The sequence below is a fragment of the Hypanus sabinus genome, chromosome 7 (assembly GCF_030144855.1).
Source record: "Hypanus sabinus isolate sHypSab1 chromosome 7, sHypSab1.hap1, whole genome shotgun sequence".
Taxonomy (NCBI): domain Eukaryota; kingdom Metazoa; phylum Chordata; class Chondrichthyes; order Myliobatiformes; family Dasyatidae; genus Hypanus; species Hypanus sabinus.
In genome coordinates, this window is record NC_082712.1 from 38794976 (window position 1) to 38815995 (window position 21020).

General features: G+C 41.0%; 1 protein-coding gene across 1 annotated transcript in view; it reads right to left on the reverse strand.

The window, feature by feature from the left end:
• The window catches only part of hmgcra (3-hydroxy-3-methylglutaryl-CoA reductase a), a 43418-nt gene that overhangs the window by 8108 nt on the left and 14290 nt on the right, over positions 1-21020 (reverse strand). The window contains exons 9-18 of the mRNA XM_059974532.1: positions 13861-14021; positions 11388-11620; positions 10196-10386; positions 9594-9788; positions 3975-4133; positions 3687-3844; positions 2726-2831; positions 1467-1637; positions 1186-1326; positions 57-215 (exon numbers count right to left, since the gene is read on the reverse strand). Coding sequence (XP_059830515.1) covers positions 57-215; positions 1186-1326; positions 1467-1637; positions 2726-2831; positions 3687-3844; positions 3975-4133; positions 9594-9788; positions 10196-10386; positions 11388-11620; positions 13861-14021 — 1674 coding nt within the window. The remainder of the gene's footprint in view (positions 1-56; positions 216-1185; positions 1327-1466; positions 1638-2725; positions 2832-3686; positions 3845-3974; positions 4134-9593; positions 9789-10195; positions 10387-11387; positions 11621-13860; positions 14022-21020) is intronic.

The window sequence follows — 21020 nt, forward strand, 5'->3', positions numbered from 1 at the left end:
TCTTAAGTCAAAAGGATACAATTGTGTAGAAATATTTACCCTATACAAATGCTCACCTGCAGGCAGGTTTGTTGTGGTCGCAAGTTGGTCCCTCCACCAACAGTACCTACTTCTATGGATGGCATAGTGCAACTGATGTACAGATCTTCATTATCAGGGCCAGTTGATTCCATTAATGTAATACAATTTGAACTACCAACATTCTGGGCTGGATCCTGAAGCGTTCATAAGGGAAACAAAATATCAATTTAAATTTGTAGATAATATTGGTATCTGCATCAGCAAAATGATAAGGGCAGGATGAATAGGCTTTAACATCAAGACATTATATTCAAGAATAGCAACATCCTAGCCCTCTCAGATTGCCAGTTCATAGATGTTTGAAGAATCAATTGCGTGACTTAACACATAAGTATTTTGCACTCCTTTATAAGCTATATATAGTGCAGGGCAGTGCAACACAGTGAGTACAATGCAGAATTATGAATCTAATGGTTTTCAAACTTAAGGTTGTTTCAAGCTATCAAAATGTCTTCAAAGGACTAGTCATTAAAAAAAAATGCCTGCATTCATTATAATACCAACCAGAAAGATGGTGGCTTTTGGTGGCAGTTTGAAAATCACCAGAGGAAACAAAAGGGGCAAACCAGATGGCATCCAAGGAAATGATTTTGTCATTGAAGGTAAAACAAAATATGGAAATGTAAGGCTTAGCGGCATGAAAACAAGTGGGCTATTTAGTCACTTCAGCCTGTTCTGCTGCTCCTACATTAGTATGCTGAAATGATTATTACAAGATGGGCTCTGAGCAATGCAGTTCCCCACAAATGAATTATTAAGATAGCAGACTGTACAAAACCACTCCACTCAAGTAATTACTAAATTTATAATAATTTATTACTTGGAAAAAAGGAAAGTAAAATTGGGCTAAGTAACTATGCTATTAGAAGATTCTATGCTGTTTTATAAACCACTTGTACTATTAGAGGCAAGCCAACTCCTCCAAACCGAGAACCTCTACTCTGAAGTATACTTCAAAACAAATAATCCTAATGTGAACACTGAAACCACGGCTTCAATGAATGTTAAGTTTTCAATGAATAATAATTTTAAAATTAAATATGAAAAAGTAGCATACAATTACCAGGAAAAAAAGCCAGTATAAACAAGGATCAATGCACCCACCTGGCCACATGCAATATAAATAGCAGTGACGATATTTGCAGCGTGTGCATTGTAACCACCAAGACTTCCAGCCATGGCTGAGCCTACAAGGTTTTTGTTGATATTGACTTCAATAAGAGAATGTGTTGAGGTTTTCAATACCTAAAGTAAAGAAAACAAACCAAACTGATTTTGAAAATTTCACTTCGGAAATGTGAAATATGTACAAAATTAGTTAAACGAGTGTATAATTAGGATAGTAAAGCTTCTTTAATGGAAAAATACCAACAGATGTGATGTACCTCTTGTACTACTTTAGCTGGAATGACTGCTTCACAGACAACAGATTTGCCCCTTCCTTCAATCCAGTTAATCGCAGCAGGTTTCTTGTCAGTGCAGTAGTTACCACTAACTGCAAGTATCTGCATAAATGGAAACTGTTCCTGCAGTCTGAGAAGAGCCTTTTCTGTGCCCTAAAAAAAAGAAAAAAAAAAATCAGTGAGGAAAGGGATGCAGGGAAAGACACGTTCAAATGTAGGACAGAGGCAAAAGAATTGCTTTACATCCACTTTAATCACAGTAAAGTCTCACAGCTCTAAATGGTTCCTTAAACTTGAATCCAAGATACCACAGAGACAGTAGATAAAGCAGAGCCAATGAAAAACTCCAAAATGGTAGGAAGAAAGAATTGAAAAGGCTGGAAAATTATATGCAAGTTGCCACTTAAAAATAAAATAGCTCAAATACTCAGGTAGGAAATGTTGGTCTCTTAGCTCAAAGATTTTATTAGTTCTTTTATCAGAAACATTAACTGCTTTTCTTCACCTACTGACATTTCTAGCATTTTCTCCCCCCACCCCCCAAACCTCCTATGTTTCCCACAGCCCAAGAATTCTGCTGCTGCAGATGAAGGGTCTTCAACTTATTCTTTTTTATTTATATAAAAGAAACTGACATATCACTGTATTTCTGACCTGGTTTGACTACAGGAACTGGAAGTGGTATTAAATGTGTCTATCCACCTTCAGCTGATGCAGTGCAAAAAGAGACTGAAATGCCTTAACGTAAAGACAAATAAAAACGTTGACATTTGATTGAGCCTCTGTCACCATATTTTCTTACCCAGTGAGAGAGAAACAGAGTCTGATCATCAGTCCCGTTCTCTCATTTTACCTCTGCAGCTTATTCTCTGACATGCCAATCAACTCCTGATTCTCCTGCTACCCTTCTGCACTAGGGGAGATTTACAGAGGCCTATTAACCCGTTAGCCAGCAAATCTTTGTGATATTGAAGGAACCACATTGAGGCATGTGGACAGGGTGGGAAAACTGCAGGTTTCACACCAGCACTAACCGCCACACACTGTGGTGCCAAAAACCAAATGAAGGAGTTAAAGGGGACTAGAAATATAAAACTGCAAGCAATTTTGTGATAAATATCAAGTGATGTTACTCATTTTATCTCATGAAATAGCTCACTGTTTGTATCATTTTCTAGGCAGTACTGTCTTTTCACTCATTTTGTCCCACCTGTCTATAATTACTGGAAACATGTACCCACCTTTGAGATCATGTTCATGCCCATGGCATCTCCAGTCTTGGACTGAAAGCGGATATAAAGGTTACGACCAGCAAGGCCAATCTGCAACTTTTGAAGCCGGGCAAACCTGCATAACAGGACAAGAACAAGTTGTAATTCTTATTTTTTTTTAAATAAAAAAAAGTGAAACATATAAATGTGCAGAGGTTCAAAATACAATAACTATGTTAGCTACTCAATATTTTGTTAAGCAAAAAAACAAGGTGCTGGAGGAACTGGAGGGCCAGGCAGCATCACAGATTCCCAGTCCAGATGAAAGATCTGTCAACTGTCCAGTTCCCTCCACAGATGTTGAATTCTGACCATTTTTTTTACTCTTGATTCCAGCATCTATAGTCTTGTGCCTCTTGTATTGTATTATATTATATATTATCATTTATTTTAACATTTCTCCAATTAGTTCAAAAGTTTTCCACTGAGAAGCTAAGACCACTCAGCTGGATGGGAATAAAGATACACTCATGAATTTGTATGGTGCTTTTCCAGAACCTCTGGATACCCCGAAGTACTTCATAAGTACAATCATGTTGAAATATAGCAGCAGGCTTGCCCACAAGACGCTCAAAACAGCAACGTTTATTATAATTGTCTTTAAGTGATGTTACTTAAAGTGTACACATTAGCTAAAATACCAAAACCACACCAATTGTTAAATGGTGCCTCAGTTAAAATGCATTATCCAAAAACAGCACCACCAGCAGTTCACCATACCTTCACTGAAAGAATGGAGTGACAATCAATGGTGGAAAATGCGATTGTGACACAATGACAGTGCTATCCAGTGTCAAAGCTGTGGGAAAACATGGGGATGGAGAAAATGGAACTAAGTGGGGTGGCTCAGTTTACCATTTCATTGGGACAAAGAAAAAAGCCAGTGGCTGCTTTAAGATATACACTAATTTACAGATATGTAAAATTTTACCTGCTAGTACTATCAAACATCTCCTTTATAATACGGAAACCATCAGAGCTCTCCAACCATAATTTGACAGCTGCAGCCTCGCGCGCAGTAGGAAGTCTCACAACTGGTCCTCTTGTCATTCCATCCGCAATCACACAACTCCACGCTCCACCACCAAGCTACGATTGAGAGAATTTCTTTATAAATATTGAGCTTAAAATCACATTTCAAACTGTAGTATGCAGACACATGGAAGTACTCGACTACACAGTGCTGGTGCAATAAAGCTGACAATTTACATCTACTTACACTTATCGCTCTGCAGCCTCTGTTAGTGCTTGCCACAAGACAACCTTCAGTGGTTGCCAAAGGCACTTGGAATTCCTTCCCATTCAAACAAAGTGGTCCTGCAACTCCCACTGGAATAGGCACATAGCCTATGACATTCTCACAGCAATTTCCTATAACCTGAAAGTTTAATCAATTTAGACATTAAGATAGAATTAAGATTCCAAAAACCATTACAATTATACATCTCAGGTATCATAAACATGACCTGCCAATAGGTTTTCCTTGCGATTTAGTAGACTGAACAGGTTGTTACGTACCCCGTAACTGGATTTACAGACCAGCAGAAATAGAAGAATCCGTTGGAGTCTGGTGGTACTGAAAACTAAAGGCGTTTATTAGTAAACTACACAATACAGTATCAAAGAAAAAAGCAAATATACATATAAAACAGGTTAGCAATAATAAACATAAAAGCATAGGAATAATAATAAGCAATAATAAACAAGCTCTATCAATGTCTAGGGGTAAATGAATTGTCATAAGAGAATATAGAGTTCAGTTCAGTTCGTATGTGCTGAAGTAGTTGTGGTTGTTGTAATTCGTTGGAAAGAGAGACAGCGAGCAAGAGATTGAGTAGCTGCAGCCAGCAAATCTTCTGTTGTATTCTGATTCCATTGTAGTCGTTCGGTTATGACCCCTCCGTTCTCAGCTAGACCATTCTTCTGTGGTGGACTCGTCACTCTGGCATGAGTGGACACACACACAAGTCCCCACCGGCCCTGACGTCACACTGTGAGCTTTGTTGACCGATCTCCTGGTTTGGTCCACAAAGCCCCCACCTTCCTGTAGGTGCACAACCCTCAGTCAGTGTCCACTGGTGTGTCTGAGGGGTGTCTCCCCACACCGATCTATTATCCCTACTGACAGGGTATCAGCCATCCATCAAATCAAGCCACTCCTGCTGTCTCCTTAGGAATGTTAACGAGCAAAGTAACGTCCTTGCAACGAAAGGTAAACAATCCAGGAAGAGCCATAATGCACAAATCACAAAGCAGATCTTAACTAAAAAAGCAATACGGAGAGAAAAAATCAGGTATGAGCTCAGTCTAGCCAGGAATATAAAAGGGGATAGCAAAAGCTTTTTTAGCTATGTGAAGAGAAAGAAGACAGTTAAGAACAATGTTGGCCCCTTGAAGAATGAATTGGGAGAAATTGTTATGGGAAACAGGGAAATGGCAACAGAATTTAATGCATACTTTAGATCTGTCTTCACCAGGGAGGACACAAGCAATCTCCCAGATGTATGGATGGGCCAGGGTCATAAGATATCAGAGGAATTGAGACAGATTGACATTAGGAAAGAAACTGTGATGAGTAGACTGGTAGGACTGAAAGCTAATAAATCCCCAGGTCCAGATGGTCTGCATCCGAGGGCTCTAAAAGAGGTGGCTCAGGAAATTGCGGATGCATTGGTAATCATTTTCCAATGTTCCTTAGATTCAGGATCAGTTCCTGAAGATTGGAGAGTGGCTAATGTTATCCCACTTTTCAAGAAGGGAGGGAAGGAGAAAGCAGAGAACTATCGCCCTGTTAGCCTAACGTCAGTCGTGGGGAAGATGCTTGAGTCCATTATTAAGGACGAAATAGTGGCACATCTTGATGGCAGTAATAGAATTAGGCCGAGCCAGCATGGATTTACCATGGGCAAATCATGCTTGACTAATCTGTTAAGAGTTTTTTGAGGGTGTAACAGGGATGTTAGATGAGGGTAAGCCAGTGGATGTTGTGTACCTAGATTTTCAGAAGGCATTCATTGGTGAGTAAAATCAGAGCTCATGGCATTGGGGGCAGGGTTTCAACATGGATAGAAAACTGGTTGGCAGATAGAAAGCAAAGGGTAGCAGTGAATGGGTGTTTCTCGGACTGGCTGGAGGTGACTAGTGGGGTGCCACAGGGCTCTGTATTGGGACCACAGCTCTTTACGATTTATGTCAACGATTTAGATGAGGGCATTGAAAACTATATCAGCAAGTTTGCTGACGATACTAAACTGGGTGGCAGTGGCATGCGAAGAGGACGTTAGGAGAATACAGGGAGACTTGGATAGGCTGGGTGAGTGGGCAGATAATTGGCAGATGTCATTCAATGTGAATAAATGTGAAGTTATCCACTTTGGAAGCAGGAACAAGAGGGCAGAGTATTGTCTGAACGGTGTAGAGTTAGGTAAGGGAGAAATGCAAGGGAGTTCATCAGTCAATGAAGGTGAATGAGCAAGTGCAACAGGCAGTGAAGAGGGCAAAAGGAATGTTGGCCTTTATTACAAGGGGAATTGAGTACAAGAGCAAGGATGCCCTTTTGCATTTGTACAGGGCCCTGGTGAGACCACACCTAGAATATTGTGTACAGTTTTGGTCTCCAGGTTTGAGGAAGGACATTCTGGCAATCGAGGAAGTGCAGAGTAGATTCACTAGGTTGATTCCTGGGATGGCAGGGCTGTCTTACACAGAGAGATTGGGCTTGTACACACTGGAATTGAGGAGATTGAGAGGGGATCTGATTGAAACGTTTAAGATAATTAAAGGATTTGATAGGATTGAGGCAGGAAATATGTTCCAGATGTTGGGAGAGTCCAGTACCAGAGGGCATGGACTGAGAATAAGAGGTCAGTTATTTAAAACAGAGTTGAGGAAGAGCTTCTTCTCCCAGAGAGTTGTGGAGGTGTGGAATACACTGTCTCAGAAGACGGTGGAGGCCAATTCTCTGGATGCTTTCAAGAAGGAGCTGGATAGATATCTGATGGATAGGGGAATCAAGGGATATGGGGACAAGGCAGGGACTGGGTATTGATAGTGAATGATCAGCCATGATCTCAGAATGGCAGTGCAGACTCGAGGGGCCGAATGGTCTACTTCTGCACCTATTGTCTATTGTCTAAATGTGTGTGTGTGTCTCTCTCTCTCATCTGTAGATGTTCCTGCCTCTGTGCTTCATCTCTCTCCCTCATTAGCAGCATAGCTATAGTAATAGTTCATAGTTCTCAAAGGTGGGGGGGGGGGAATGGTTAACTCTGCACCCCATTTCCATCAGGTCTGTTCAGCACTCATAACAAGGTAAACTGATTGAAATAAATGGAGACTAGATAAAAACGAATACTTCAGCTATGCAGACCTTTCTGAGAGTTAGGAATTAACTCTCCAAAGGTGATAGAAATTTGAAACACATCAATTGGCTACTTGCAAATTTTGAACAAAATCAAAATGGGTTCCATTAATCTAAAACATACTGGCAAAATATTGAACTTGTTCAAACCCATTTGGTTGGGGGGGGGGGGGGGGTAGAAACAGGCTTGGTTATCTACAAGGTGGTCAACTTTATTAATAGTTAAAATATAAGAAAAATGACTCAGATTTATTGGGAGCCCAAATTCTGTCAGTAAAGCAAAACAAAGATATTGAGATAGCACAGATACTAAAGAAACCTAGCACTTATCCAGCATATTGAAGGCAACTGCACAAGTGGCAAAGACAATTAAGTAACCTGTAGAACACTTGGCAGCATTCCAGTACATCTATTCTGCACTCCCTCCAAAGCCTTCACATCTCCCTATAACCAGAACTGAATGCAACATTCCAGATGTGGTCTAACCAGTGTTTTATAAAGCTGCAGCATAACTTCCCAATTCTTAAACCAAACACCTCAAATAATAAAAGACAAGTGCGCCATATGCCTTCTTTACCATCTTATCAACCTGTGCAGCCACTTTCAGGCAGTTATGGACTTCGAGCCCAAGATTCCTTTATATATCAACACTGTTAAGGATCTTGCCATTAACAGTGTACCGGCCCTTTACATTTGCTCTTCCAAAGTGTAACACCTCATATCTGGCTAGATTAAACTCCGTGTGTTATTTCTCTGCCTATACCTGCAACTGATCCTTTGTATCCCGATGTATCCTTTGGTAATCTTCTACTCTATCCACTACATTGCCAATCTTTGTATCATCTGTGAACTTGCTAACCCCCTCTCTCCTCCCCCCCCCCCCCCCCTCCACTCACATTTTCACCAAGTGCAGGTCAGAAACAGCACAGATCTCAGTACAGATCCCTGTGGAACATTACTGCCAGAGCTCCAGCTAGAATAAATCTCGCCAACCATTACCCTGTCCTATATCAAGTCGTCACTTTTATTGTCATTTCGACCATAACTGCTGGAACAGTACGTAGTAAAAGTGAGACAACGTTTTTCCAGGACCACGGTGTTACAGGACACAGTACAAAAACTAGACCAACCTACATTAAAAAAAAACAGAAAAAAAACCCTACACTACAGACCTACCCAGGACTGCATAAAATGCAGAAAACAGTGCAGGCATTACAATAAGTAATAAACAAGACAATAGGGCAGTAAGTTGGTGTCAGTCCAGGCTCTGGGTATTGAGGAGTCTGATAGCTTGGGGGAAGAAACTGTTACATAGTCTGGTTGTGAGAGGCCGAATGCTTTGGTACCTTTTCCCAGACAGCAGGAGGGAGAAGAGTTTGTATGAGGGGTGCGTGGGGTCCTTCATAATGCTGTTTGCTTTGCAGATGCAGCGTGTAGTGTAAATGTCGGTGATGGTGGGAAGACAGAACCCGATGATCTTCTCAGCTGACTTCACTATCCGCTGCAGGGTCTTGCGATACGAGATGGTGCAATTTCCGAAACAGGGAGTGATGCAGTTGCTCAGGATGCTCTCAATACAACCCCTGTAGAATGTGATGAGGATGGGAGCGTGGGAGATGGACTTTCCTCAGCCTTCGCAGAAAGTAGAGACGCTGCTGGGCTTTCTTTGCTATGGAGCTGGTGTTGAGGAACCAGGTGAGTCCCTCACCTGGGCAAGTCAACTCTGAATCCAAATGGCCACTTCACCATGGATTCCATGCATCTCAATCTTCGGAATGGGCCTACTATAAGGAACCTTGTAAAACCATGTATGCAACATTCATAACTCCATCTTTATAAATCATCACCATATCTTAGAAAGACACGGTCATGACTGATACACAAAAAAAAGGCCTAGTTGTGACAAAATGTTTTTGACACAAATCATTAACCACTCTCCTTTCAGTAGATGCTGCGTGAATTGCTGGGTCTATAGCATTAATTGTTTTAAAAACAAAACAAATTTCTTAAAACTTTGTTATCTAGGCACTGATAGGAGATGAAAATTACATGCAAAAGAAAATGCATTCTGTAACATCTCTAAGCACTGGCAGAGAAAAATAAATTACAACTTAAAGTTCCATAATTTAACAGGGTCTAAGTTTGGAAGAAGATCAAACTTTTAGAAATGAGTTATACAAGCGCCTAGCTCCATTCCCATATTTGTTCTGCAGTTGTATGGCTTTCATCAAGGGGAGACAGAAAAATAAAGCGGAACCATAATAAAAATATAGTCATCTCAATTCAGTATGTTCAACATCACCAAGGATTGTTGAAAGTGTTCACAAAAAAAAACCTGCAAGTTAAACTTGGATTTCACTTAGATAGCATTGCATATAAATGTTCAATCTCAGTAACTCTTCATATTTATGAAACACCCATTGAATAAGTCTCATTCATTATGATTACAAACCTTAAATCTTGACAGCTCTAACTTACCAGTGAGTAATCATAGTTCTGGTAGGGAAGACGCTGAAGGGCACTGGGCTCTGGGAGTTTTGGACCAAGTAGTTGGCGACGTATGGATACACCACGCTCTGGAGTTTCCATCATGTTCTCTAGTTTATAAGATGGAATGTGTTTGGCATTCACCAAAAGAATTACCTCAGCATCAGTAAGGTATTTTGCTCCTTGCTGTTAAAAAGCAGGGGGAAAAAAAAACCTCATTTCTTTACATTGTTCAATTTTAAGCACTCTTAAAATTACAATAAATCATTCTGCAGGTAGAGGGGAGAAAGGTAAAGACTAGCATTGAACTAACAAGTTACTGTTAACTATAGAACATAAATTTCAGTCTGGCTAAATGTTTATTTCAAAGCTTTCATCAATTCAGATAATATCCATATCTTTAATTGGCATTAAATTCCAGCAGCTCAGCTGTTAACAACTAGCTTCAACCAAGTTCACATTCAAATTAATTTTAAGCTCACAAACCCACTGCCCTCCTTCTGTCAACTTCCCCTCCCATCCCAATATAATAGAAACCAAAATGGTGGGGGGGGTGGGGGGGGGGGGAAAGAAAGGTTTTGTGGAACTCTTACCTCTGGGTTTTTAAGTATGGACAAGCATTCTTCAATTGGTCTTGGCTCTAACAAATACTCAGCATCTAGCTCCTCTGGTGTTCCCGAAGATGAAGAGCTAGGAGGAGTGAAGTCTCCCAACACAAACTTTGCTTTTGAGATACGATTGTTTGAGTTAGGGATGGAACACTCAATAGGCTTAATGACTTCATCTGTATAAAAAGTATTTTTTTTTAGTACAAGCAAAATTACAATGTCACATGTTCAAAAGGTATTAACAATAATACATAGAACAAAAATATGTAAAACTTGATATTGAAGATAATTTAATTTGCATGCATTTTTGAAACTCTTCTTAGGATCTTAGTTGCTTTAGCCAGGATCAAACTTTAGGGAATAAAGGAGATGGCAAATTCTCCAGGAAGTCTTTGCTAATTAGGAAATGTGTATTAAAAGGATAAGGGTTTAAAAGAGAAAGCTGAGATATGGTAGGGTAGGGATGCAAGACAGCAAAGTATTTTTAAAATTCTATCAGGCAGTCTCCCATTTCTGCTTTTGCCTCTTCCAAGAGAAACTTAAAAATTTTACTAACTATTGGTCAAGAAGCCAGGCTTTATTTTGCATAAGAATTCAATGTTATTGGCAATCAGTATCAGTAGGCTTGTCATTACACTTCAAGTAATGTGTGGTAACAGTCATGTATAGAAAAAGTTAATGGATTTCTTGCTATGCTCCCAATTAATGGTTGTGATCATTTTAAAAGCACAATTCTCACTGTGCTGAAGTTGGTACTGGTGTTAGAAATTATTCATGCGACAGAGAAAAAAAAACACATCCAAGCTGATAGAATTAGTATTATACTATGGTAATAATTAATTAGCCATAGAAGTTATTGTTTTGGATGGTCATAACAATTCAATAAAACTTTGAACAAATAAAATTAACTGGTATGTAATCCATAATTTGATTAATTCAGAGAATAGGACCATAATAATTTCATTATTTAAATTCAATTAGTCAAGCAGAAAATCTGCTAAAGCACTGCCCCTTTCCCATTAAAAAAAACACTATATTCTGCATTCTGTATATTTCCCCCCCTTTGTACTGACATGATGTATTTACATCTGGAATGATCTATCAGGATGTTACACAAGCAAAGCTTTTCACCATTTCTCTCAGCACTTAATATATAGTGCACATATTTAACCTTCACCTGTATTTTCTTTACTGGTTGGTTCCTCATTCACTGGACAGTTTGTCGGTAATCTAGTAGTTTCAATATTATTCCTGCAACAATCAGTATTCTTCATGTGCAAAGACGATGACATAGGATTCTTCAGTGAGAACGTCGACTCAGTCTCTGTCTTCTCAAAGAAAATGTATTTGATAGCAAGGAAGAGTGCTAAGCCAAGGGTGATTACTTGTTCAACATCCATACTGACCATCCTGTGCAATTTAAAAAAAGGTAAATCAAATAAAACTTAATCATACAGAAACGCAGAAAGGCTTCACAAAATCAATTATTTGATATCTATTGCACACTAACGGTTGCCAATCTCGTCAAAATGCTATTCCAATAGAACAGGCTTAGGAAAGAACAGAAGCTGTGGGCACAAGTCAGGTTAAGTGTCAAGCATTTCTTTCTTCATAGAATTTAACAGAGATAATAGCATTAAGAGAACATGAATAGAAGGCAACATATTAGCTCAATGTACCTATCATCTATAAAGCCTTCTGACTACCAAAGGAGAATAATACTGACTAGGCAAAAGAGATGGTGATGCACTTTAGGAAGACTAAGCCTGCACTGCTCCCTGTTACCATTGACAGTGAGGATGTGGATGTGGTGAGGTCCTACAAGTACCTGGGACTGTAGCTGGATGATAGACTTGAGTACAGCAACAACACAGAGGCTGTGTACAAGAAGGGCCTGAGTCACCTCTACTCCTTGAGGAGATTGAGGTCCTTTGGAGTATGCAGGCCTCTCCTTCACACATTCTACCAGTCTGTTGTCACCAGTACAACCTTCTATGCGGTGGTGTACTGGGGCAATGGCATCAACATAGGTCATGACAACAGGCTCAATAAATTGATTAGAAAGGCTGACTCTGTTGTAGGAGTCAAACTGGACAAACTGGAGGCTGCGGTAGAACAAAGGATCCTACGGAAAAACCTATGACAGCAGCGCTGCTCCAAAGAGCACTATACGAAGTCATTCTTAAGGCTAATTGATACTTCTGTGTCGAATCTAGAGCATAACTGCATACCCTAACGTGCAGCTCCCCAAAAATGCAACTATGCATCACAGCGATGCAGACAGCAACAACTATGATTGGTCTGCTTGGTAGCATTGCATTTCCTCCTACGCATTTCCGGTTGCTTCTGAACAATGAACCAGATCGTCAACTCTACCTGCCGACATCCAAAAATATTTGAAATGCATTTCCTCATCCATGTCTCTCAGTGGCTAGACAAGCACAGAAAATTCACCCTCCTTCTGCCTCAATCCGCTCAATGGTCGTACACACCATCTCCTCTGCCGTCTTCTCTCTTTTCTGTGTTGCAGCAATCTCAATAAAAGTAACTCTTGTTCAACGTTTATTAGCTCCAACTTCAACATGATGCGCTCAGTTTTAGTCGCCATTGTTTGAAGTACACAAAGAAACTCACAGTGGCATTGAAACCCTACTGCCAACTAGTGTTTTGGCAGTGAACACACCAACGCACAAGTATAATGCTCACAACGCATAGGTCACTTGTGTAGGCTACAGCGTAGAGCCTACACAGAAGTACAAATCAGCCTTTACCCTGGGCCAATAGGCTCTATACTGAGTTAACCTATAGCCAGGGAAGTGATGACCCCCTCCTATTAGACTGTGAGGCAACTTTTTCTTTAAATTCTTTCTTACTTCTTTAATATTTGTACATCTGTGCACTTGTAATGCTACTGTAACACTAATTTCCTTTGGCATCAATACAGTGTTTATTTATCTATCTACCATTAGTTTTCTCTTATGAGCTTGTGCTCAAACCCTGGAGCTCAGTGTCACAGTTGTCATACAACTTGATGGGCCACGAGGTCTTTCTTCCTCCTTGCTCTAAATAACTAAATATATAAAAGCAAGACAAATCTTGTCTTGTTGTCTTTCTAGCAATCCAAGCTGAAATTCACAATATTCTAAATTAATTTACAATATTTACACTCCTCTCAAGTGCAACTTTAAAATCCCAAGAGCAACATTACAGTGAAATTTAAGATAATTCATTTTCCAACCATAGTTTGGCATCTGGCTCAGCAGGTGATGTTTCTCACACTTCTTTGAAACTCAACAAGTTGACTGAGATATTTATAACTAACATCAAGAAAATAACTTGTTCTTTGATTTTTTTTAAAAAAGCTACAAATAACTCTTTTGAAGGTTTGAAGATTAGTTAATCCAATTGTGCAATTAACATACTCATTTTTAATGTCATTAAATCTACTTTCATACCATTCATTGTTCACCGCACAAGATGACAAGACCATAAGAGATGGGCCTTTCGGCTCATTGAATTTGCTCCGCCATTTTATCATGGCCAATTCATTTTCCTTCTCAATCCATTCTCTTACCTTCTCCCCATAACCTTTCACACCCTGACCAAGCTAGAAAAATTGACAACTGTTTTAAGGTTATGTGTTCAGTTACCTGGAAAGGTAGAACTGCCACAGTGGTACTTCTGGATCAATTCGTCTCGGCATACTTTCATCTAGCCCAGATGTTGACTTGGGCATTTGCAAGGTGCTGTCATCAGAAGCTGGTTCTGCTATCCAACGACTGTGAGCATGAACCAGTACCAATCCTAGTGACTGAACCACAAACAACAAAAATTCAGTAATAATTCATCTTTCACAATTACTGTTGTTCATCTTATTGATCACCAAAATTTCACTACAGCAAATTATTATAAAGGTATTCTAAGGGACAGGATATAAAAGTATTTAGACAGACAAGGCACAATTAGGAGTAGTCTCTGGCTCAGTATGTGGCAGGTCACGTCTAAGTAAGACAATAGAGTTTTGAGGAATTCACAAAGAAGGTTGATGAAGACTGTGGATGTTTGTCTATATGCATTTTAGCAAGGCCTTTGACAAAGTCCTATGTGGGAGGCTACCCCAAACAGTTCAGTCACTTAGCATTTGGGATGGAGTAGCAAATTAAACTGGTCCATTGTCATTTCTCATCTATATTAATGATTTAGGGGATAATATGGTAAACTGGTAAGCAAATTCACAGATGTCACCAAGACCAGGGTATAGTGAAGTAAGGAAGGAAACCAAAGTTACAAGGTTATCTGGACCAATTAGGAAAATGGGCTGAAAAGCAGCAGATAAATGCTAGGGCTTGGAGGTGTGTGATAAACAAAGGGATGTGGGAATACAGATTCACAATTCCTTGAAATTGGCATAACTAGGCAGGGTCATAAAGACAGTTTTTGGCACAATGACCTTCATAACATCCCAACTCCTTATTTATGTTGAAGTTTGTGAGGCCAAATTTGGAGCATTATGTGCAGTTCTGAACATCTATTGGCAGGAAAGATCAAAGTGCTTGGAAAATAATGTTGCTAGATCTTGAGGGTCGAGTAACAGGGAACAATTGAATAGATTAGGAGTTTATTCAATGGAGTGCAGAAGGTGAAGGAAGATCTGAGAGGTATAGCATACAAAATTACAAGGGTATAGATACAGTGAATGCTAGCAGCCTTTATCCACTCAGGTTGGGTGAGACTAGAACTAGAGATTATTGGCTTAAAGTGAAAGATGAAATAAAGTCCAAGGTAAAAGATGAAATATTTAAGTGCAGTCTGAGGGGTAACTTCTTCAGAGGGTGGTGCAAGTGTAGAGTAAGCTGCCAGAGGAAAAGGTAGACTGCAAGATCAATAGCAACATTTAAGAAAATTTGGATAGTTACACGGATGAGAGAGGCAAGGAAGGCAATGGTCCAGGTGCGGGTCAATGAGACTGTGCAGAAGATGAGACCAGAATGGACTAGGTGGGCTGAAGGCCCTGTTTATGTGCTATAGGACTCTTGACTCTATAGCAGCTGTTACTTAGTTTACATAAATTTAAAAAAACGAGTTCCAACTTATGCTATTCCAGATTGACTTAGTTTTACCACGTTCAAAAGTATTCAGGATCAAAGACAGATAACAGGCATCAAGGAGCTACCTTCAGAAGTAGAACTGCAATAATCTAACACAACTGCCTGACTGGGTCTTTAACACATAGAAAGCAAACTCAAATGAAGGATAACCTACTTGATCTTATCCTCAATATCCACCTACTGCAGATGTATCTGTCAACAGGAACATTTGTAGAGGTGACTAAATTAAGACTTGTTTGTTACGCAACAGGCATCCTCTGTCAAGCTATGAGATATTACAATTGTTCAGATGGGACAAATCGGGCAGCTTGAATTAGAGATCCTTGAATTTATGCGCAGCATCAGTAGCAATGTACACCATTTCAACCTGTAACCTTGTGGACCAGCATACAACTTGCTCTCCAAACTTATCCATTAAGCAGTCTACAACAAGTTCAAATTTAGTTATCATTCAACCATATATGAATATAGCCAAATGAAACAGCATTCATCCAGGAAAAGGTGCAAAACACATCAGCAGCACATAGCACAAATAGTACATTTGGTTACAGCTGCAGAAAAGCATACAGTCACAAAAAAAATATAGTTCAAGTGCTTGAGTATCATAACTGTAGAACTGATGGTAAATTGTCCTTGTCCAGCTCATTCTTCCACCAAGCAAACACCAGAGGGCAGCCCTCACGCCAATGCAGATTCCAGTGCGCCCTGCAGTGGCACTCCCACACTGCTTTGGTGTCTCCTCTCCTAGTCAGCTGCTGCCTTGGTCTAGACCTCGCTATAACCGAGGCATGACAGCTTCCCCACTGCCAGTCTTACCAATGACTTGCACTATTCAATGTTACCAATATCCAACAAGGTCTTGCGATCACATGAGATCAAAAGGCTGAAGACTAGCTTCTGTAACAGCAAGGAAGTGCTGGAAAAAGGTCAAGTATTCAAGGCTGAACATAATTAAGTGCTGCATGCGTTTTAGCATCCACATATTGGAGCCCACATCAGGCACTATGTTCAACTGGAAATGCCAAGTGGATAACCCATTTTGGCTTCCATCCAAGTTCCCCACCAAAACCAATACTCAAAGCAATTTGTTTCATTGCACAGGACATTAAACAGTAGCTGAGAGTTCCGAAAAAAAAGAAAAGCTATTCCGAGCAAGAAGCTGTGAATGGAACAGCGAAGGATTTCCAGAGGGAAGGCAGTTTACTGCTCGGGGTCAAAGAGAGGGAAGAATGCGCAGGCGCATGACATCAGCCAGTAGAGCGGGAAAAGTTTAAAAAGACTGCCACATCCAGCAGCCAGCGGAGTGAGTGATAGCAGAGTGATAGAGCTTTGGCAGTAACGAAGCAAGGTAGGTTTACCTGTGTTAATTGCTGAAAGGAAGTACATGTTTAAGGCCGGTTTTCTGTGCTCAGTGTCAGATGTGGGAGGTCCTGGAGTCTCCCAGCCTCCCAGACGGCCATATCTGCACCCAGTGTATTGAGCTGCAGCTCCTAAGGGACCGCGTTAGGGAACTGGAGATGCATCTCGATGACCTTCGTCTGGTCAGGGAGAGTGAGGTGGTGATAGGCAGGTGCTGGCACCGGGACCACAGGAGACAGATAAGTGGGTTATGGTCAGGAGAGGGAAAGGGGAGAGTCAGGTACTAGAGAGTACCCCTGTGGCTGTACCCCTTGACAATAAGTATTCCTGTTTTGAGTACTGTTGGAGGGGACAGAATACCTGGGGGAAGCAACAGTGGCCATACCTCTGGCACAGAGTCCGGCCCTGTGGCTCAGAAGGGTAGGGAAAGGAAGAGGAAGGCAGTAGCAATAGGGGACTCTAGAGTTAGGGGGCAAGACAGGTGATTCTGCAGACACAGGAAAGAAACTCCGTTAGTAGCTTGCCTCCAAGGTGCCAGGGTCCGGGATGTTTTGGATCGCATCCAAGATATCCTGCATTGGGAGGGAGAATCGCCAGAGGTCTTGTTACATATTGGTACCAATGACATAGGTAGGAAAAGGGAAGAGGTCCTGAAAAAAGACCACAGGGAGTTAGGAAGGAAGTTGAGAAGCAGGACCGCAAAGGTAGGAATCTTGGGATTACTGCAACACATGCGACAGTGAGTACAAGAATAGGATGACTTGGAGGATAAATGTGTGGCTGAAGGATTGGAGTAGGGCGCAGAGATTCAGATTTCTGGATCATTGGGACTTCTTTTGGAGTCGGTGTGACCGGTACAAAAAGGACAGGTTGCACTTGAATCCCAATGGGACCAATATCCTAGTGGGGAGGTTTGCTACTGGGGAGAGTTTAAACTAGAATTGCTGGCGGGTGGGAACCGAACTGAAGAGACTGGGGAAGAGGTTGGCTCACAAGTAAAGATTGGAGACAGTGTGTGAGGAAGGATAGGCAGGTGATAACAGAAGGAACACGCTCAGATTGATGGTTTGAGATGTGTCTATTTTAATGCAAGCAGTACTGTGAACAAAGCAGATGAGCTTAGAGTGTGGATCAGTACTCGGAGCTATGATGTCGTGGCCATTATGGAGTCTCGGATGGCCCAGGGACAGGAACGGTTACTTCAAGTGCCAAGTTTTAGATGTTTCACAAAGAACAGGGAGGGAGGCAAAAGTGGGGGCGTGGCACTTCTGATCACATTTAGTGTCATGGCTGCAGAAAACGTGGACGTCACAGAGGGATTGTCTACAGAGTCTCTTTGGGTGGAGGTTAGGAACAGGAAGGGGTCAATAACTCTACTGGGTGTTTTTTAATAGGCCGCCCAATACTAACAGGGAAACAGATCCTGGAAAGGTATAATGAGTTGTCATGATGGGAGATTTTAACTTCTCAAATATCAACTGGCGTCTCCCTAGAGTGAGGGGTTTAGATGGGGTGGAGTTTGTTTGGTGTGCTCAGGAAGGTTTCTTGATACAATGCGTAGATAAGCCTACAAGAGGAGAGACTGACTACTTGATTTGGTATTGGGAAATGAACCTGATCAGGTGTCAGATCTCAGTGGGAGAGCATTCTGGAGATAGTGACATAATTCTACCTCCTTTACAATAGCATTGGAGAGAGATAGGAACAGACAAGTTAGAAAAACATTTAATTGGAGTAAGGGGAATTATGAGGCTATCAGGCAGGAAACTGAAAGTTTAAACTGGAAACAGATGTTCTCAGGGAAAAGTACGGAAGAAATGTGGCAAATGTTCAGGGGATATTTGTGTGGTGTTCTGCATAGGTACATTCCAGTGAGACATGGAAAGGACGTCAGGGTACAGGAACCATGGTGTACCAAGGCCGTAATGAATCTAGAAAAGAAAAAAAAGCTTACAAAAGGTTCAGAGAGCTAGGTAATGTTAGAGATCTAGAAGATTATAAGGCTAACAGGAAGGAGCTTAAGAAGAAAATTAGGAGAGCCAGAAGGGGCCAAGAGAAGGCCTTGGCAGGCAGGATTAAGAAAACCCCCCAAAGGCATTCTACAAGTATGTGAAGAGCAAGAGGATAAGACGTGAAAGAATAGAACTTATCAAGTGTGACAGTGGGAGAGTGTTTATGGAAACAGAGGAAATAGCAGAGGTACTTAATGAATACTTCAGTGGTCACTGTGAAAAAGGATCTTGGTGATTGTAGTGATGACTTGCAGCAGACTGAAAAGCTTGAGCATGCAGATATTAAAAAAAGAGGATGTGCTGGAGCTTTTGAAAGGCATCAAATTGGATAAGCCGCCGGGACCAGATGAGATGTACCCCAGGCTACTGTGGGAGGTGAGGGAGGAGCTTGCTGAGCCTCTGGCAATGATCTTTGCATCATCAATGGGTATGGGAGAAGTTCCAGAGGATTGGAGGGTTGCAGATGTTGTTCCTTTATTCAAGAAAGGGAGTAGTGATAGCCCAGGAAATTATAGACCAGTGAGATTTACTTCAGTGGTTGGTAAGTTGATGGAGAAGATCCTACAGGCAGGATTTATGAACATTTGGAGAGGTATAATATGATTAGGAATCGTCAGCGTGGTTTTGTCAAGGGCAGGTCGTGCCTTAAGAGCCTGATTGAATTTTTTGAGGATGTGACTAAACACATTGATGAAGGAAGAGCAGTAAATGTAGTGTATATGGATTTCAGCAAGGCATTTGATAAGATACCCCATGCAAGGCTTATTGAGAAAGTAAGGAGGCATGGAGTCCAAGGGTACATTGCTTTGTGGATCCAGAACTGGCTTGCCCACAGAAGGCAAACAGTGGTTGTAGACGGGTCATATTCTGCATGGAGTTTGGTGACCAGTGGTGTGCCTCAGGGATCTGTTCTGGGACCCTTACTCTTCGTGATTTTTATAAATGACCTGGATGAGTAAGTGGAGGGATGGGTTAGTAAGTTTGCTGATGACACAAAGGTTGGGGGTGTTGTGGATAGTGTGGAAGGCTGTCAGAGGTTACAGCAGGACATTGATAGGATGCAAACTGGGCTGAGAAGTGGCAGATGGAGTTCAACAAGCTAGGTGTGAAGTGGTTCATTTTGGTAGGTTAAATATTATGGCAGTATCTTGTATTAAATGCAAGACTCTTGGAAGTGTGGAGGATGAGAGAGATCTTGGGGTCCGAATCCACAGGACACTCAAAGCAGCTGTGCAGGTTGACTCTGTGGTTAAGAGGTATATTGGCCTTCATCAATTGTGGAATTGAATTTAGGAGCAGAGAGGTAATGTTGCAACTATATAGGACACTGGTTAGACCCCACTTGGAATACAGTGCTCAGTTCTAGTCGCCGATAAAAAAAAATGTGGAAACCATAGAAAGGGTGCAGAGGAGATTCACAAGGATGTTGCCTGGATTGGGAAGCATGCCTTATGAGAATATGTTGAGTGAACTTGGCCTTTTCTCCTTGAAGCAACGGAGGATGAGAGGTGACCTGATAGAGGTGTATAAGATGATGAGAGACTTTGATCGTTTGGATAGTCAGAGGCTATTTTCCAAGGCTGAAATGGTTGCCACAAGAGGACACAGATTTAAGGAGCTGGGGAGTAGGTACAGAGGAGATGTCAGGGGTCAGTTTGCATGTTTGTTTGTTTTTTTGAAAACAGCAGAGTGGTGAGTGCATGAAATGGGCTGCCAGCAATGGTGGTGGAGGCAGATATGATAGGGTCTTTTAAGAGACTTTTGGATAGGTACATGGAGCTTGGAAAAATGGTGGGCTATCCTAATAATTTCTAAGGTAGGGACATGTTCCACAAAACTTTGTGGGCTGAAGGACCCGTATTGTACTGTAGGTTTTCTATGTTTCTATGTTTCAATCATAATTTTTCAATAATTGGCTGGTAAGTTTAAACTTCATATTTAACTGTGTTTTTAGTCAACCTACATTACTGGCAATGTAAAACAAAAATACCTGATATATTCTGTTTAGAAAAGAAAAAAGCACACAACTCCAATCCAGCTATTTACCAGTGAAGGTCGTGGAAGCTATTGTTAACATTGCCACCAAGGGACAAAACTCTACCTGAAACTCTGCTCACAGATACCCTATTTGGGTGTTATCAAACCCTTAGCCACACATCATATCATGTTTGATCCTAAAATGAATTAGTGAGACAAATACCAAAAGATGGTAAAGCAGTCATGGCATCATTTGGCTGAGTGTGGCATCAAGGGCCATGGTAAAGGCTGGTCATAAGGGGTAAGCTCTCTGATGACTAGATTAATACTTTGTACAACACTACATAGCCCAAT